General features: G+C 35.9%; 2 protein-coding genes across 2 annotated transcripts; one reads left to right on the top strand and one right to left on the bottom strand.

Moving 5' to 3' along the window:
* The first annotated feature begins 135 nt into the window (after window positions 1–135).
* LOC142984131 (uncharacterized) lies at window positions 136–17,692 on the top strand. The gene is made up of 13 exons (XM_076131533.1): window positions 136–308; window positions 409–615; window positions 881–1,084; window positions 2,322–3,249; window positions 5,546–5,587; window positions 6,237–6,308; window positions 6,513–6,587; window positions 6,952–7,023; window positions 7,255–7,269; window positions 13,589–13,713; window positions 14,591–14,677; window positions 15,036–15,258; window positions 15,867–17,692. Exons 1-13 carry the CDS (start codon window positions 276–278, stop codon window positions 16,643–16,645), a joined length of 2,862 nt encoding a protein of 953 aa, XP_075987648.1. The 5' UTR covers window positions 136–275; the 3' UTR covers window positions 16,646–17,692.
* A 1,351-nt stretch (window positions 17,693–19,043) lies between these two features.
* On the bottom strand, window positions 19,044–20,420 carry LOC142984141 (three-prime repair exonuclease 1-like). Its single transcript, XM_076131547.1, has one exon. The coding sequence runs from the start codon at window positions 20,141–20,143 to the stop codon at window positions 19,307–19,309; it is 837 nt and encodes a 278-aa protein (XP_075987662.1). The 5' UTR covers window positions 20,144–20,420; the 3' UTR covers window positions 19,044–19,306.
* Window positions 20,421–20,521: the final 101 nt, after the last annotated feature.

Raw genomic sequence — 20,521 nt, forward strand, 5'->3', positions numbered from 1 at the left:
AAACTGTGAAGTGGCAATATTCACATACGATTTTTTAAATAAAATTATTTACAAAATTCGTTTTACCTTTCTACAAAAACTAATTTAACAAAAAAATAATATTGTCTACGGCCACTGCCTGTCTGTCACCAACTGTCATTCCTAGCTGGTGAATACTTTTGTGGAATTGAAAACATTGATTTTTGATATCGTAAAATTCAGTATTTTAAAAGAAGGAGCTAATATTTACAATAGATTGATTCTTACTATCCAAATAGTAGAAACAACCATCCATCATGATTATGACTTTAAGCAATTTACCGTACAGCGTGAGTGTTGAACAAAAGAACCCTTTTATTCTATTTAATGATGTCTATTGCGCATTATTAACTATTATTTACGTTTATTTTTATATTTTTCTGTTACTAGATAATGTACAAGGACATAAAAGCGCTGATACATTCAGAATGTGGTCCTATAGACATAATTTTGGACACCCTTGTATCTGATAAAGACAATACGAAGACGGTGAATGTTGGGCTAGCGGGTGAAGAAGATGCGGCTCTGTTTATGCGCAAGTTGCATGGAATGCGTATTGGTGACCGTCGTCTGATAGTAGCCCGTAAAGTAAAACAAGTAAGTCAATATTATCATAGAAAGAAATGTTTTATTACTCTGATCTCTATAACATTTTTTTATTTTCTTAATCTCAACTTGTTCTTCTAGTCTTTTGTCTAAAAAGTAGCCTTACAAAGTGCGAGTTGGATACACCATATAGTTATTCAATATTGTTATCACTCAGAATAAAACACTGCATAGCATCAACAATTAAAGCTGCTCCTTGTAAAATACTGTTAGAATAAAAACCTATGACTTAAATATTATAAATTAATTATTTTAGCAATCTGGAAATAATCAACGTCAACATAATGAAGTTAATAATACTGTGCAAAATGTTAATCAACAAATGACGAACTACTACCAAGCAGCAAGTCAGCAAGTAACTAATTGGTCTCAAAACCAAGCTCTACAATATGGCATGAACCAAAATGCTTCAGGGATGGTTCCTGCGGCTGCTAATTTTGGTACGATGAAGGCTAATCAAGTAAGTGCTATTTCATAACAGACATCTGTATGAATTCATACAAGTTTGCGAGTGCAGTTTATATAGAAAAAATCCTGCAATTGAAAACATTCTCAATTTAATAATTTACTTAAAAGTTTAGATTACATGCTTCTTCACTCAATTTAAAGGTCACAATTTATACCAGATGAAAACTACAAGAGTGTCATCTTCTTTATAGCATTAGTCAATATAAGCAATAATAATATCTTATAACAGAAGAATGAATGAAGGAAGATAGCTTAATCTACATTTTTATTCATTAGTTAGCAGTTGTTAATGAAGACAAAGTAATGATCTTACTAGCCTTTTAAAATGTTGTTATATAAATATTGTCAAGTTTCAAATAGTGGTTAATGTGGATATGTCAACCAACTTTTGTGTCTTGCATAAGCCTGTCTCTTGAATGCATGTTTGTCATGTTAGTTCACCATGAAGAGATTTTGAAGACCCAGCAAGTGATGTTACTCAGTTGACAACTATTTGACTGCTTGTGTGCAGTACATTGCTTTTTCGTAAAATGATAGTAATTAATAAGTTATATCAAAGCAGCAATGTATCTCATACTAGTTGTCAAGTTGAGTACAGAATACATTGAAATGACTTAAAATCAATGATGGTGGACAAAGTTGTGAGATCACAGTAATCATTTTATAAATGAGATCTGTGTCCCAAGCAACTAAGTGCCCAGTTCTGCCATCTTGGAACATGAGGCTGCTGTAACTTTACTAATATTATAGTAAAAATTACAATGTCTTGTACTCATAGACTTGCATATTATTTTGTCTTCTTACTGACAATCTCTGTGGCGCGGTCGGTAGTGTATGCGACTGCCGCGAAGAGATCTCTGGTTCGAATCCTGGGTCGGGCCAAAAGGTAATTTCTGAGCTTTTCTGTTTAGAATTTCTCAGAGGTTACCTGGAGTTAGGAATTTGAGGTCATATATAGACCTCCGTGCCTTGGAGAGAACGTAAAGCCGTCGGACCTCTCAATGGTCGTGTCGGTTATCCGTCTCACCGAGTTATGAGAGTAAAGGAATAGAGAGTGTACCTGTGTATTGTGCACACACTTGGACACTTTAAACAAAGTCCTGCACCGTTGACCAGTTTTAATGAAATTGGCCGCCGTTGCTGGATGTCGGCTAGGAGGACATTATTTATTTTACTATTTATGTCTTGTCATATTGATATCATAATCATCGTCAACAATTCTTTCACAGAGTGCGTATTATGTTATGAACCAGACTAATTATCCAGCAATGTACGGCTATCAGTTTCAAACGCCGTCCGCGACAGCCCCAGCTGTGGGGTACCCCATGGAATCATATCAAAACCCAGCCAGCACTTCATCATCAAATAATGTTTGGTGCCAACCACCAGCTGGGTTTCAAAACACTCAACAGAATAATGGTCCACAGCCAACGTGGGATAATAACTGGGCATCAAGACGAGATGGTGAAGATAATAAACGTGACGTCAAATGGAATCATGAAAGTGGTCGTCAGAATGATAGGGAGAGTAAAAGGGATTCAATGCGTAGCAACGACGGTGCAAGAAGGGATAGAGAGAGGGCTTCGAGATGGACCGACAATCGTGATATGAGATCTGCTGACAATCGTGAATCGAGACGCGACGACAATCGCGATTCATTTCGCTCGACTCAGTCGGGTCGCCCGTCTCGAGACAACGATTCTTCTCACAGGAATAGAGATCAAGACTACTCGCATTCTCGTGACCGCTCCTCTAATGCCTTTTACAATCAACGTCAAGAATCTCATCGTAGTCGATCCCCAATCGACCGCAAACGTCCGTCACAAACATCTTTCTCTAATGCTCCTAAGCCAAAGGCGCGGGATGACCCTGTTGAAATAGCTAAGAATTGGCGAGAACAGGTCGCTTGTAGAATCGCCAAGGATATATTGAACGAACGTTCTTTTAGATACAAAGTGAACGACTTCAACTCGCTAAGAGCACAAGTAAGGCAGATTGTTAGGGCACGAGTAGAGAGAATGTTTGCTTCAGATATTACTATTCATATAACTGAAATGAACAGGGTATGTGACGAGACGTTTAAATATCACACACAGTGGTCCATAATGAAGAAAGCTTTGCTAGCGGTCGGCGGAACTGTGAAACAACTGAGTTCAGGTAATTAGTCATATTTGTTGCGAATTGTCTGACGAATTTCATTGCTTCTGATATTCTGTATAAACATTAGGACGAGTGCTAATCGCTCGTTTTATTGTTTATAATTTATTAATAGGTGAAGGAACCGACACTAACTATGGAATGGATTATTTTTCAAATATTTTATTATCAAACGCTACTCGATAGTAGTGTAGAAAATCATTCTACTGATCTGAGAAGCGCTAAACATAACGCCAAACCGTAACACACCATAGAGTATTTTTGGGCGATTTCAAAATAGCGTATGTTTGCACGTATACGTTCGTTGCGATACATACGCGCGTACCTGCGGCCTTTATAATACTGGATTTGTCCGCTCGAAGCGGTAGTGGTGAGAGAATGTCATACTGATGATATGAGCTTATACGCGCTTTAAGGGTCGATACGAGTTCCGCTAGTAGCAAAAGTTGCATTTATATGGGCTACGAATAACGAAATAATACGTGTAAAACGCTAGTCTGATACCGCTCATTTGATCTAACTTCTTTACTCAATGTCATATTTGGTGTGGAGTCATATGTTCAGAGAATGGATATATGTATGCCCAGCCCGCACTACAGATTTGCCAATTTTATATTGTTGCATACATTATGCAATGTCAATCCGCATTCTCATCACAAGTCCCATAAAAGGAAAATATTTGTCTACATTTTTTTCCTGTGCAAACGACCGTAAATCTCATCATGGCAAAAGCAATGATAATGATCGTTAAGCTGTGTTTTCGAGGTGAGCTGTAGGCTGCATTCGCAGACAACACTGCGACTAGCAGTTGCGGTTGTCGGCATTGTCGCGGTGACTGGTATTCCAAAGGCGGGGAATCGTTGCGGCTTCAGGATGCATAGAGCTGTAGGCTCCAGTCCCGCCGCGCTCGAATCACTTTCATAGAGATTCATACGCACGTACAAGTAGTGTCGCTGCAGCCGCCAATCCCAGTGTACCCTGCGGTGTAGCTTGCAGTTCATCTCGAAAACACAGCTTAAAAATTGTAAGTGCCGAAAACTGATTGATGAGTTTCTTTTTTTTTTTCATAATATCTTATTCTTGATTAAGATATTATATCACCGTTATTACACTTTTAATGTATGGCTGAAGGAGTAAATGTCAAGCTTACAATCGATTACATGCGTACATGTGTTCTTGGCGCTTCGATTAGCACGCTCTGGGCCTGACCAATCAGAGGGCCAACGCGATAAATGTGCTGTGGCGACAGCTTTTTACAGTGTAAAGCCTTAACTAAAGCTTTTAAAGTAAAGATAAGTGGACGGTAGTTGCGATCCCCGGTCGGTAAACGATCAGGAGGTTAAGCACCTTTTGCGGACACTCCATAGAAGGGTATTGGTGGTATTTGAGCTTCGAACTACATTGGACGCGTATTAAGTCGGCTCTGGCTGATGTCAAGTTGTTAAGCCATGTTAAGGGCTTTCGGGCGGCTTAAACAACTTTGTCATTGGCCAACCGTACGATTTATTGAAAATATTGGCGAAGACTAACTGTCTTGTCATGTATACTTAAATCTATATAAGCATACTGGACAAGGAGTCTACATGCAAGGATACTGGAAGCCGCGCACTGTTAAGACACGACAAGTCTACTTACAGGCACATTAGCAGTGGTATACTGGGCAGGTCTGCTTGTCACGCATACTGGTAGCTAGGAATACCGACCAAGTGCCTCTGTGGTCTGAGCGTCGGCTGCCTGCGACATCCAAAGTGCTTTTGGGATTTTCCAATTTATATTGGAATATTGTCAAAAGTAACCCGGAGTTTAGTAACGTGTCTGGTACGGCAACAGGCCGGAAAATGCGGGTGTATTGCTGACCACTCTTCTGCCTACACCTCTAGATGTGATATGGTGATAAATATATAATAGAATAATTTTATTATGTACAATCATGTAAAGCTGCGGACAAATCACCAGATTCGAGCTTGAATAAGTGTCAGTTAACCTAACTACTAGATAAAGTGAGAGCTGTGTATAAAAAACACTGACAGTCTGAAGAGTTCTTATCCAGAACTGGGACCAAAACTAATTTTATTTGCTAGTTAAAAGTAAAATGGAATATTATGCGGCAATTACCATTATTATACCAGCCGTGGTCGCAAATCAGAAGTTTATAAGTTCCTTATTTGATTAACTTTAAAATCTTAATTGTTTTTTGTCCTGTCCCACTCCTGGGCAAGGATCTCCTCCCGAAAAAGCGCCCAGAGTCCACCATGCTGGCTAATAACATAAATAATAGTTTTTCTAAATGTTTCAGATGGAAAGAAGCTGGTTAATGTATCAACAAACCCGAGAGAAGGTAATTATAATTAATATGTAACATCTTACATTTTTTATTATGCTTATTTTTTTATGGGCCACACAAAAATTTTAAAATTATATTATTAGGCATTTTGAGTATTCATTCAAACGGTAGCTGGTTTGAAATATTTCCACAGCAATATTTTCTCCTATTCTTTACGTAATGAAAATATTTTTATCCATCGTGGCTTAGTTAACAATAGCCGCGCGGATCGATCTCTGAGGTTAAGCCATGCTTGCCGAGGTTGATTTGTGGATGGGTGACCATCTAAAACATATCGAGTTCCTCCGTGTTTCGGAAGGCACGTTAAATTGTGGGTCCCGGCTGTCATTTTCGAAGATCTTTGACAGTCGTTAACAGTAGTCAGAAGCTTGAAAGTCTGACAACCAGTCTTACCGAAGGATATCGTGTTATCCCAGGTAACTGGGTTGCGGAGGTCAGATAGGCAGTCGCTCCATGTAAAACACTGGTATTCAGCTGCATCCGGTGAGACTGGAAGCCGACTCCAACATAGCTTGGAAAAATGGCTAAGCTTGAAAAAAATATTATTTAAGATTTGTTATTATATTCTATTGCATTCTTATTTTGCTATAAACAGAAATATTATACATTTTTTACTAGTTTAATTATAAATTATTTGTTACAGCACCTACTAAAAATCCTCAACCAAAGAATAGGCCACCTGCTATGAACAAGCTTCCTCAATATCCTGGAGGAGGTAAATATATATCTTAATTATTACTAAACTTTATATTATACTTTACAAAGTTACGAATTACATACCATTTTCAAGAAAAATTCTGTGGATGGGTGACATATATAGTTAAAAAGATATTTCGTTATAACACTTATAACCCAGGTAAAAAGTCACCTTTTCTTACATTATTTTCAGCATTTTTTAACTATATATTATTTCTTGCAGCTGGTAAAAATGCTAAACCGAAGAACAAGCCAGGAGCTTCGAAACCAAATAAGCTTCCACAATATCCGGGCGGAGGTGAATATAAAATAATCTTAAATAAATAATTTTAACCCATTAATGGGCAAGGGTCTCCTCCCGTAATGAGGGAGGGGCTAGGTCTTGAGTCTATTACGCTGGCCAAGAGCGGGTTGGGGACTTTGCATGGCCTCATTAAATGTGTTAAACAAATTTTAGGCATGCAAGGTTTCCTCACAATGTTTTTCTTCACCGTTGGAGCATGTGATAATTATTTCTAATACACACATAATTTCGAAAAACCATTGGTGTGTTGCCTCGTGTTCGAACCTGCGACCACTTGCGTGGGAGGTACTAACTTATATACCACTACCACGGCTATCATAGCTCTTTTACAATAAATAATTTCAAAATAATGTTTCAGCAATGAAAAAGCCTCCACCAAAGAAAAACCAGGCTCCTATAACTAAGAAGATCCCTAATTATCTAGGAGGAGGTAAACAATTTACATATTAATATTTATTACTACTTCATACTTGTAAAATTTTAATTTGTCCTATGTCCTATTTTGAAAATTGTTTTTTTTCCCTTAGCCTGTTTGAGTGTCCCACTACTGGGCAAAGGCCTTCTTATAATCTTTAAATTCTATTTACCTAATTGATCCTATTTTAATTTAACTGAGAATATTATATCATTTTATTAATAAGGATGTTTTTATTTTTTTCAGATAAAAAACTGGACCGTAAGTAAAATCATTGGTCTTTATTTAGTTTGTCTCTTGAAAGAAAGATAGTTTAATAATAATTTTATTATTTTAACTCAATGTTTATTTATATTACCTGATGGATGTAATTTTAAATGACTCTGACAGTATTACGAGTGATGAAGATATATCTGAGACTATGATGAGTGAGCAACAAGTTGAAGAGTGTATTGAGAGAAGTCGAGTGCAGTTATTGGAGAAAAGGAAGGAAGAAAATTTATTAGGGCCAGAGAAGAGACCTAGACAGGACAGTGAGGAAAAAGATTCTGAAGAAATTATAGAGGAGGATGAGTTTATTACTTTCAAGAAGAAGAATAAAAAATCGAAGATTTCTACTGATTTAACTACTAATACTTATAATACCATCAAGAACGCAATGAGCCCTGTTGACCCGAAGTCTGTACCCACATATATAGTTTGTGTAACAGGAATTGAGGTTTTGCCAAAACAATTTGGTATGGCTAAATTACTTAGATCACAAGATATTCTGAATATCCAAAAAATTAACTACAAAAATCCCTACAAAATCTATATATATTTTGAGAATAAACAGGAGGCAGAAAAGTTAATAAATTCTGAATGTTTTAGAAACTTAAACTATAATTGTCGATTAATTGATGAAGTCACAATATCATACGGTATAGTCAGATATGTGGACTTGGACATGAATGAGGAAGAAATTAGAGACAACTTGCAATGTGACTGTGATATTATATCCATAAAAAGATTAAAGAGGCAAACTGAAACCGGTGAATGGGTTGACAGCGAGACTATTCGCGTAGCCTTTAAAGGTTCAACTTTACCCCCGTATATTTCTGGATACGGGTATAGGTTTAAAGTTGAGCCATACATATTTCCAGTCTCACAATGTTCCAAATGTTGGAAGTTTGGACACTTAAGCCGAACATGTCCAATAAAGAAAATTATCTGTCCAAAATGCTCTGATAGTCACCCTAATTGTGAAACTAAAATATTTAAGTGTATAAATTGTAAAGGAAATCATATGGCGCTAGACAAGAGCAAATGTCCAACATTTTTAAAAGAAAAACAGATTAGGAATATAATGTCTGAGCTGAATTGCACATATAAACAAGCTCTCGAAGTGTATTTAACTCATTATAACGAATCGAGCCCTGAGAAGCCTGTAGAGAAGTCCGAGAACCTTAAAACTACTACGGCCATAGAAAAGTCAGCATATTCAGAAAATGGACCTGTCAAAAGCGCCAAAACTTACAGAGATGTAGTATTAACTAATACTTATGTAGCCAAGGATACTTTAAACTACGAACAAGTTGATGACAATGCTCAAAAAGATAATACTACATTTTCTGCCGCGTCTCCAATTTTGAGAAGTAAATCGATGAAGAGACAGTCTGCAAATACAACTCAAAAAACTTGCGAGCGAACGGAAGATGTTTTATTGTTTTCTACCACCGAAAATATGCCTGAACAAAATGATGGAACTGAAAATACTCGTGGTTCTAAATCGACTACTAGAGACTACAAGTATCTACTAGAAAAGTTAAAAAATATTTGTATGACCAAAACAAATTTTGAAGACATAGCTAAAGGCATATGTAGATGTATTTTTGAAGAGTTAATAGTGTTTGTGACTAGCTTAATTAAAGATCTGGACTTCGTGGGCAAAATTATGAATGTATTTAGTTATGGCTAATAATAAGGATTTTGTGTTGAATTTTATGCAATGGAATGCACAGAGCTTGAGACCTAAACTGGAGGAATTTAAGCTGTTGTTATCACAGGAACGTATACACATTGCTCTAGTTAGTGAAACGTGGTTAGACTATAGTGTGTCTTGTAAAATTCATGGATATGATGTATACAGACAAGACAGAGATGATTCCTATGGAGGTATTGCTGTGATAATTCATAAGTCAGTTAAGTCCCAGAAAATACCGGTGAGTACAAATAATTCTGGAATCGAAATTATATGTATTAAGCTTATCAATTGCGGTATTATTGAGCACATAATACTGGTTTACTGCCCAAGCTCGGTTCGTACTTTGCAAACGGATTGGGATACAATTTTTTCGAAATTTGGGAAAAAATGTATGATAGTAGGAGATTTTAATGCTCACCACAGTAACTGGTCTTACAAGAATGATAATAGAGGCAAACAGATTTATGAATCAGCTTTAGAGTATGGGTTTATTTCTTTAAATAATGGAGATCCTACGAGAATTAAACTAGTCAATAACTGTCTCCAAAAATCATCTCCAGACATTACATTCACATCAGCTGATATTGCAATTAACTTTGAATGGTCAGTAACTAATGAGAGCTTGGGCAGTGATCATTTATTTATTAAAATTCAAATGAGTTATCAAGACTATGTGCATATTTCTAAAATTCGTCATTACAAATTAGCGGACTGGAATTCTTATAGAACATATTTAACTAATCACCTATGTTTCCCAATAGAAATAACACATGTACAACCCATGTATGATAATTTTATTCATCGAATAAATATTGCCGCTGACAAAAGTATACCCATAAAGAGAACATGTCACAATCCAAACAGTAATTTTAGACCAAAAAGTTATTGGACTCAAGTCATCTCAAAATTAGTTAGCGAACGAAGACTGGCTCTGGCTAAATTTCGGAAAAATCCTACTCCCAATAATTTAATTATTTTAAAAGAGAAAATCTTAAATGCAAAACGGGCTATATCTAAAGCCAAACTGAATGCTTGGCAATCATTTTGTTCGACTATTGATCACTCAATGTCCGTGTCTGAGGTATGGAATAAGATGCGATGGGTGAAGGGGTTTAACAGATCTAAAGCATATATACCACCGGAAGCTAAAACAGAGTTATTGCACAGTCTCACACCTGATTTCGTTACATCTGAACCACCATCCTTTTTATCTGCTAACGTATTGCTAGAATCAGATTTTAGTTTGAATGAAATGCGTGAATGTTTCAAAAGTAAAGACACAAGCCCAGGTGAAGATATGATATCTTATTCTATGCTTTCACATTTACCTGAGGCCGCAGAATTATATTTACTACGACTATATAACCTTATACTCAGTTCCGGTTCCGTCCCGTCACAATGGCGTAGTGTTAAAATTGTACCCATCCCAAAGCCAGGCAACGATGGTAAGCTTAGACCTATTTCTTTGATGTCCTGTGTTTGTAAAATATTTCATTCAATGATAGAGAAAAGAATTGAATGGTTTATAGAAAGAAATGAGCTTTTATCTCCGTTTACGACTGGCTTTCGGCGGGGTCAATCCTGCCTAGACTGTCTAGCTCGTTTGGTGACGCAAATTCAAATTGGTTTTACAAAAAAGACACCGACACTTGCTTGCTTTTTGGATGTTGAAAGCGCGTACAATAATATTCAGACAAATAAGATGCTTATTATTCTAGACAACTTGAACATAGGTAGAAGTATCTGTCGGTATTTATGGAATTTTCTCAGTGAAAGACGTCTGGAAATCGCGCGTGATATAGGAGAGAAAGCGATAGTTAGAGTTGCGAGCAATGGCTTAGCCCAAGGTGACCCTTTGTCACCTTTACTTTTTAACATTGCTACTTTCAAAATTTGTCGAGATATTAGCTCAAGTATATATGTTTGTCAATATGCAGATGATTTTGTGCTTTATACTACAGGTCTGGACATTCTGGAGAGTACACAGAAAATTCAAAATTCTTTAAATGTTTTTAGAAATTTATTGGTAGAGTTAGGTCTGGACATATCTTCACAGAAATCAAAATACTGCATATTTGATACAGGTCGAATTCAGAAACAAATAAATTTAGTAGTTGACAATAATCCTCTTGGGCGTGTAGAAACATATAAATATTTAGGAATTTGGCTGGATAGGTCTTTACGCTGGAGTAAACATATTAATGAGACCGTTGAAAAGGCGTTAAAATACCTCAATTTGCTCAAAGTTCTCGCTAATTCTTCTTGGGGTGTCCACCAGAACCATCTTAGAAGGATTTATTTAGCTATTATCAGAAGTAGGTTAGACTATGGCTCGTTCTTTTATAACAATAGTGCTAAAATTCATAAATATAAAATAGATAAAGTACAGAATCAGGCATTAAGAGTGGTGGGTGGATTTATTAGAAGCACTCCAATCCACGTCATGGAAACCGAGCTCTGTGTTCCTCCATTGCATTTACGAAGACAATGGCTAGCGTATAAGTTTTGTTTGAAATCTCGTTCTATGTCAAATAATATTACAAATAAATTATTGGCTGAACTTAACAGTTTGGCACATCAGAGATATTGGTTAAATAAAGAGATGCCACTATTAATACATACATATAAAGAAGTATTTAACGAAAACATAGAGGAAAAAAGTACTTTAGAAATGTATAATTTGAGAATATGGGTTTCCAGTATCAATGTTAAGGATTGTATAGTCTTAAATTTAGATGCAATTAAAGTACCTAAAAGCGCTTGTGAACCTAACTACATGTATTACAGTACTGTTTCAGAGTTACGTCAGAAATATTGTGAATATCATTTTATTTTTACCGATGGGTCTAAAACTGTCAATGGAAGAGGTGCTGCCTATTATGATCCGCTTAAACCACAAGAAAGCAAATGTTTTAAAATAAGTGCTAATTTATGTATTATGTCGTTGGAGCTCATTGCAATTTCAGAAGCTATAACATATGCAAAAAATCTAGGTGAGAGAAAAATATTAATATGCTCAGACAGCAAAAGTGCGCTGCAGCATATAGCTCGTTGCGCCTCTGGGCACAGAGGTGCAACGATAGCTTATAATATTATTTCTGATATTGATACTTTATCGTTTAACGGTGTAGATCTGAAATTGCAATGGGTTCCCGCACATATTGGCTTACATGGTAACGAGGAGGTTGATAATCTTGCTAGAAAAGGAATATTGGAAGGAGAATATATAGATATAAAACCTAACTTTTCAGAATACCTACCTAAATATAGAGAAAAATGTCGTCAAAGTTGGATGGAATATTTCGATTTGAGATCTAGAAATAAGGGTATCTGGTACAAAACAATAGTTGCTGAGCCTCCTCGTATACCATGGTTTGCCAGTGCTAAACTAAGTAGACAGTTGTTAGTGGTAGCTATGAGAGTGCGATCTGGACACTTGCCTCTAAATAACTTTGCCTTTCTTATGAAAAAGCTCACCTCGCCGAACTGTGAAACATGTGGCATAGTAGAAGATACTGTGCATTTACTGACGGAATGTGTGCGATTTGAAATAGAAAGAGAAATATTAGTAAATAATCTAGGCATACTTAAAAACAATGTAGGTTGTTTTCACGAAATTTTATCTTCACCAATGTCTGATGCTGCTGAAATGTTATTTAGATTTGTACATCTTCGTTTTAAGGCTGAATAAGTTAAGTTTGTTTGTGTATCACATTGTAATAAGGTACGATGGGACTGTCATGTATTTTATATAAAAGTCCCTAAACTAAATAAAGAATAAAAAAAAAAAAAAAAAAAATTATTTTAACTATTTTAAATTATTAGTCATCATTGGTGTCCATCTTTTGCTGATAACTGACAGTCAGCTAAAAAAAAATCCTTGCATTAGAATGAAGTATCTAACCTTTATTTCATTTAAATGACTTCAGCCGTTTAGCCAGTTGAGACGTACAGTTTTTAAGTACCTTATACATTTTCCTCGGAGAGAACGTAAATCCGTTTTAAAGAAACCTCCCGCATTAAGACTTTTTGTTCCGCGGGGACTTTTACAAACATTGTCCCATAATATTTATTTATTATTATTTTTATTTGATGTTTGTTTTTCTCGGCTTTCAGCCGGATTAACTGATGTTACGGGCCTAAGCCAAGTGAACATCAGTAGAAATAGTTTAAGCTATTTAAAAGTAAGATCATGTATTAGGTGTGGTGGCGTTAGTGTTGTTTAAGTGGACTGTGTTCTGTGGGACATCAGTTTCAGTTTGCAGAAATTTCCTTACTATTCTGCAAGTATTTAAAATTGCAGCTTTTTGCATAAGATGATATGTGTTCGTTGGTATTATTATTATACAAACAACGGACACAAAGCACAACCGGACCCGAAATTCGTTGTAGATTGCACAAATAACTGTTCCGTGTGGGAATCGCACCCACGACCTGTCGACGCAATGGTATCGGCGTGGCGACCTTAACCACTGCGCTCATCTGTCCCACTGGACTATAGTCGGAATAGAGAGTGCACCATTGTATTGTGCACACTATAACCTGCACCGTTGGCTGGTGGTGTCAAACTGGCCACAGTACCCGAATATCGGTTGAGAAAGTAATATTATGTTTCAGAACAAACCAAGGCAATGTCAAAATTACCAAAGGCCGGCAAATATGATAAGAGAATGTTGTCAATGATGTCACCTTATGTGAGGGAGATGCTGTACGATGAAATAGAAAAGCTCTGCGATGTAGTGGTAAGTATTACTATAATATTACTAGCCTTTACCCGTAACTTCGTCCGCGTGGTGCACCCCCGGTACTGAGTTACTTTTAGCGGTAGTTTGTCTATTCAATAGCGTTTAAGCTCATATAAAAATAACAGTTTGAATAGATAAACTACCGCTAAGTGTGTTTCTGAAACCATTAGTGTCTCAGAATAGAAATTACACATAAACATTTATCCCCATCGAACCCTTTCTATCTAACCCCCCCCCCCCTCTTTCGCGATAAAACTAGCCTATGTCTTTCACTCAGCTCTATCTCTGTACCAAATTTTAGTTTTTTAATGTTTCGTGCGAACTAAGTCTTGTCATTTTATCGAATTTTGATATTTTGTCTCTTGCTCGCACTTATACATTGTCACATTCGTATGATTCTTTTGATTATGACGTAGTTCGCATGTTTGTTACGGCATGAGTATAGTTCGATAGGCAACTTATGTGGGAACATGTCTCAATGTAGTTTTTATTTTTAAAATAAAAAGTATGTTCCCTGTCGAATTAAGATATACCGAGTAGTTTCTCCCTCCATGGCCCATATTTTTTCTATTCACGTATAAACTGAGCGCCTTTTTAACCTTCAATGGTTATATATTTTTTGGTTAAATGGGAACAAAAACCTGGACTGTAACATAGATTAAGATAAAGTTAATAAAGACTTTTTTAATAAAGAATTATATTTATTTTAAGAAGGCTTACAGACTAATTAAAGAATAGGTTACAAATACGTATAATTAAGTTGCTAATTACAAGCCTCCACATAAATATAATATTTACGAATAACTAATGCCTGAACGCTGAAGTTATGGTATTTTCAATTTTTTAATAATTATGTATAACATTGTATTGACAGATTGCAGGCGTATGCGAGGAAGCCGAGCCAAATATCGACAAGTTCGTTGAACATATGAGAACAGCAACAACTGTAGACTTGAAAAACGTAAGTTGCAATGTTTCTGTTATATACATAGCTATACACAGTTATCCCTATTTCACACACAGGAGTTCACATTAGACTACTGGATGCCAGAAAAAAAAACGGTATTATTCATGATTTTAATTTTATGGTATATTGGGGTACATGTCTAGAAAATGCAAAATATTGCTTTTTATATGTATATTTTTCAATTCTTTATGTAATATAGGTATGAGGTTGGCATCCAGGATTGGTTTAAATATTAAAATTTCTTTTGAAGCTCGTTGCTATATAACAACAGCACGGATCGTCAACACTGACTAAGCCACGAGCTCCTGTTTTTAAAATCGACTAATATAAATAATTGTATATTTTTTTACAGTCATTAAAAGTGACGGTAGCTCGTCGCATGATGATAGCTCCGATGCCGTTAGCGATACGAGTGTTCAGTCAGCCGATATTACCGCGAGTGGTTCTAGAGAACTACCTGACGCAGTTCAACGTCAAGTCTCTACGTAAATCTAACAAGCGCAGCTACTACATCGCCCATGTTGGTTCAGTTGATGATCATGACGCTATGTGTCTCATGAAACCTTTTCAATTGGGTAAGTTTATACTATACTCGGGCCATTTCAAGCGTGCAAACCAAGTCATGTAATTTTATCGGAGTCTCTCGCTCGCACTTACACATTGTCATATTCATTTCATTCTTTTGATTACGACGTAGTTCGCACGTTTGTAACGGTCTGATTTATAGTGCCAATAGAGTAGCTCAAATAGAAATCGATTATTTGGTTTTATTAACCATTAGCGTGAATCTTTACAGTTGATGCCAAAAATGTCGAGTTTGACGTTTAAAATGTACTGAAAAATTGTTCCTACGGCGCCCGGTAGAGGCGCTGGTCAAATTTTCATACATGTCGATATACTTAGCCGGTTATCAATAATCGAAAGTTACTGTAGTAGGAAATCGCGTTTCAGGTTTTAACCTGATACTAAGTAACACTATTTTTTTAGTATAACTTATATTGTACTAGAGTAGACACATTAACTATTTCTATACTCAATTTAATGCTGATACGTTTCGTAGTTTAGTCGTGCAAAACCTACAAGTAGCCGACAGACGACTTTCCTACGTATTTCCAAATGTCGTGTGTATTTTTTACTATCAACGGAACAAAATACCAATTCCAATAATGCTATTTTGTCATAGATGGGAGCATAGTACAGTTCAAAACATTCCACATCGCGGGCAAACAGTCGAAGGCAACTAAAGACGAGCTGAAAAAAGAACGTCTAGAATTCATGCAAGAACACATCGATCATGCTGAAAGAATGTTCGGACCTGACACTGATGATGATGATGAGTCAGATGATGAATACGAGGATGATGGAAATGAAGTCAAAAATGAACCAGAAACAATGAAAATGGAGGCTCAAGGTGAAGAAAATAAAGTTTTACTACAAACCAAAGTAGGAGTTCCCGAACAAGACTTCACAAAGCCACTACCTAATATTGATTTTTCTGAAGACATTGATATCAATAACATTAATACTAAAAGTGAAAATAGCAATGCTGACGTCAAAGTTGAAGGTGACAACGCCAAAACTGAAGTTACCAAAGTAGAAACCGAAGTTGGCAAAGTTGAAACACAACTTGGCAATGAGAAAACGGAAGATAGCAAAGATGAAGCTCAAGTTAGCAAAGTTGAAACCGAAGTTGGCAAAGTGGAAACTGAAGATTGCAATGCGAAAACTGACAATACTAACACGAAAAGTGAAGCAGACAATAAAATTGACAGAAGCAATGATGTACAAGATTCTGAAGGAAATGAACCACCAACTGATCAAGATATGTCTCTATTAATTGTTGAAAAGCCTGAAGCCTCTGTAATTTCAGTGTCAGACGATGATATTGATAAGAACAAAAGCGATATTGTTGATGATATTGACTTAGCTGACGTAAATGAAGATGATTTAGAAGATTGGTAATATAACAGCTGTAACTAGTCCAATAACTTAGTAGGAAGCTGGTGTGGTTTATCTAGATTATCATTTCTTTTTATATTATAAGTATTCGTAACAAGCGGTCTTGTATGACAAGATCTATGGATGTGAATGATGCATGGAAAGTTTGGCGTTTTTTGTCTCTGCCTGCCCCTATGGGAAAAAGGAGTGATGTTATAGGATGAGTATGTATGTATAAATACTAATTCCGGGTTTTTCCAAAATATAAGGACCTGTGTTAAACAGGCCACCATCAGCCATAAGCCTGTGGGTCACTGATGTTCTAAATTGTGAATGTTGTATAACATACAAGGCTTTCTACTATGTTGTTGGACTATAGACCTAATTTCACAACTCCTGAATAAGTAGTGGTTAGCTTATAATGTCGAACTATAACAGTTTTCATACATTTGCTGTAATCTCCCTGATAGGCTATCCAGCACTTATTCAGAAGCTGCAGTACTGGCATTTAATGTTGTATTATTCTTATGTTGATATATTAAGTTTGTTATAAATACAGTAAAACTAAATAGAATGGTCTAATCCCCGGTTTCTGAGGTACATTTAGCGGTAGTTTATCTATTCAATAGCGTTTTTCTGTATGAGTTCTAACGCTATTGAATAGATAAACTACCGCTAAATGTACTCAGAAACCGGGAGTAAGCTTGTTACACACATTTAGACATTAATCGGCTTAGCCGGGCGGCAAAACTGAATATGTGTATTGTGTATATGAACCCGATCGGCACAAGCCGAACAAGTGAGTCGAGTCGAATTTGTTCGATAAACATTGGCGAACCGAACGTGCTGAAACGAATATGTGTGAAGCAAGCCTTACGATAGTTTAGATAGATGTTTTTTGTTATTATTGGTTTTATAATGTAAGTTAATAAGTGTTTGTAACCGTGCCTTCCCTCGTTTGGGAGGTGACCCTTACCCAGCAGTGAGACAGTAATGGATAATAAAAAGAAACTATACATTGGTATATGTTTCATCTACCACCTTTCGTTAATAAAGTGATGATGATCAGTATATTTTATTGTATTTTTATTCACCTTTTTTGATAAACTTTTTTATACTGTATAGTATTATGATTACTAACACAACATTTTTTATAGAATAACCCTCTTATTCATAAACACACTGTAAACCTATTTTAGTTGAAAAGCTACTATAATAATATTTTCTCTTTTTCATTTTGCTAAGGAGTGAAAGAAACAAAACACTTTATAAGCCTTTCATAACTTCTCCTTAGCGAAATGAAAGAGAGAAAACATATTATAGTAGCTTATTAACTAAAATAGGTTAATAGTGTTTATGAATAAGAGGGCTACAATATTGTCGAATAATTTTCACAATGTAACGTCGTGTGTCGTACATATTATTTAGTATCCTTGACCTGGTAAAATGCGCTAGATACACACATGAACTCAATTCGACACTCATGACACAGTTACAGAAGTCGACTGTGTCGCGGTCGAGGTCACAAGACCTCAATTTGAGGTCGGTCACGGTCACCACGCCTCAAATTGAGGTCGGTCAATGTCAAGTGCCAAATTCATGCGATGTCAAGGTCACACTGACTCTAAATCCATATTAAATCTTGCTAAGGTCGAGGTTGATCAAATTCATTATTATTATAGTATTTTGGGTATACAAACAACTGGCACTATGTTCGTAGATACCTATCTATGTAGGTAGTATTAAGTTGTTCTTTTCAAAACAATAAATTACTAGCTGACCCGCGCAACTTCGCTTGCGTCACATAAGAGAGAATCATAATTTTCCCCGTTTTTGTAACATTTTTCGTTGCTACTCCGCTCCTAATGGCCATAGCGTAATGTTATATAGCCTATAGCCTTCCTCGATAAACGGGCTATCTAACACTGAAAGAATTTTTCAAATCGGCACAGTAGTTCCTGAGATTAGCGCGTTCAAACAAACTCTTCAGCTTTATAATATTAGTGTAGATTAGTATACTTAGATTAAAACTAACTACATTTTGGAGTGCCCTGCAGCCGGCAGGCGGATCGAAGGCACACATGTTCGGCATCTAGGGTCCTTAAACAGGCAGTCCCAGTGACGATGAAACGGGATATGTATTGATTGAAATTCAGCAATGAAAGTGCTAAAGACAGTTTGGGCTAGGGGTTTCACCAGAGTATTTCAAATGCTTTTTAGCTTATGGTACCTACTACACCTAGCACAAACAACTGGGTATGTAGAAAATACAAATATTTGTTCTGTGCTCAAATCAAACCCACAATGACGCAGTGTTGTCGCGACCGACTAGCTACCCACTGTGCCACACTACAATATTGATATCAAAGAAATCTTAGCCTGTGGGAAGGTGAATTTAAAAGATAAGTTAAAAAAACAAAAATGTAAATAAAAATATATTAAAGCACAAAATATCAACATGATTAGACATTCACTGATTAAACATAGAAAAATAGTTTTTTAACATACATAAGTAATTCTCTTACAAACTAATAATAAAGTGAAATAAATGCTTATAAAATCTTTCAATAAGTCAACTAGGAAACATAAAGTTATAAAAATCATATGATTTCAGAATAATTAAAAGAAATAATTATTTAATATAACATGATTAGACACATTTGAAAATTAAACGTTGATCTATGTTTATTTGCGCTCCAAAGGTTTTATGTCATGAATATTCTTACAATATTTATCAGTCCATATTAGAAACTCTTTAGCTGCTGTAACACACTCCAACAGCATCATACAATCATCCTCTGCTCTATGAGCATTCAATACATCTTTCTTTAACAGTCTTTCATAAAGACTAACTAAATTAAACTTCATAACTTCTTTTCCATCTCCATTTTCTTGTGATTGTTGGCTGTTGTTAATCTTTTCAGGAGATGATTTAAATGGATCAACTTCAGAGAATGATGAACATAAAATGTCTATATCATTCCAGTCTTCAGCAGTGACGTTTAAGTCAGGCCAATCTTCACTTCCTTTTGAATCTTCAAAAGAGGAACTTGCGTTCAATGACTTGAATAATGTTTTTTCCTTGTACATTCTACGGAAACCTACTAAGGAATCAACACATAATAAATCTTTTGGTAAAGTTACATCTATATTTTTAAGTTCCGCTAAAAGAATTGGATAATCAAATCTATTGCCATTGTGTGCAACCAAGCAAATAGGTTTTGTAAGTTCTTTTAAAAACGTAAGTATGGTTTCAGCCTTTTCCTTAAATATTGGAGCACTCTTCAATTTCTCATTTGTTATACCTGTAATGGCTGCTGTTTCGGGATCAATCTTTTTTTGTGGGTTCAGTAATAATGTTAGCTTACTAACATATGGTTGCGTGCCAATAGCAGCCTCTTCTAGGTCTTTCCGTAAGACGACAACAAAGCTAAGTTCTGTAATTTTCGTCTGGTTGCGCTCCTTATACGGTAACCCTGTTGTTTCCATGTCGAAGAACACGTACGTGGCTATTTTAACCATGATGAATCACTGAACGATGATGAACTAACCGGAAATTACTATCTCCTAAATACGGTCCTGTAGCACGAAAGCTCACATAGGGCAGGTTATAACATGGTAACCAAGTAAGTTCACATTAAATCGTAGTTAGATTCTAACTCGATAAAACCCCATTTAACTTAATTCCTATTTATTTAGAACTTTTGTCTCAAACAATATTTTGTGGTCTTATCAGCTGTTGTTGTTTATAAAGTTTGACATTCATAGGAAGTGTAACCACATTTAATTTTTGGAATAAGTGTGTTGGATTATTAAAATTTGTAAATGCCACTTGAAGACAGTGACAAATAGCTGCTAAATCTTTATATATATATAATTATTTTAACGAGGCAAAGAAAA

The sequence above is a fragment of the Anticarsia gemmatalis genome, chromosome 26 (genome assembly GCF_050436995.1).
Source record: "Anticarsia gemmatalis isolate Benzon Research Colony breed Stoneville strain chromosome 26, ilAntGemm2 primary, whole genome shotgun sequence".
Lineage (NCBI taxonomy): Eukaryota > Metazoa > Arthropoda > Insecta > Lepidoptera > Erebidae > Anticarsia > Anticarsia gemmatalis.

Excerpts from the sequence above, each read along its gene's own strand:
- LOC142984131 (XM_076131533.1), top strand. The coding sequence starts at position 276 with ATGATTATGACTTTAAGCAATTTACCGTACAGC. Across the intron at positions 309-408 it reads TAAGCAATTTACCGTACAGC|ATAATGTACAAGGACATAAA; the intron begins GTGAGTGTTGAA and ends TTCTGTTACTAG. Across the intron at positions 15,259-15,866 it reads CATGAAACCTTTTCAATTGG|ATGGGAGCATAGTACAGTTC; the intron begins GTAAGTTTATAC and ends ATTTTGTCATAG.
- LOC142984141 (XM_076131547.1), bottom strand. The coding sequence starts at position 20,143 with ATGGTTAAAATAGCCACGTACGTGTTCTTCGACATGGAAACAACAGGG.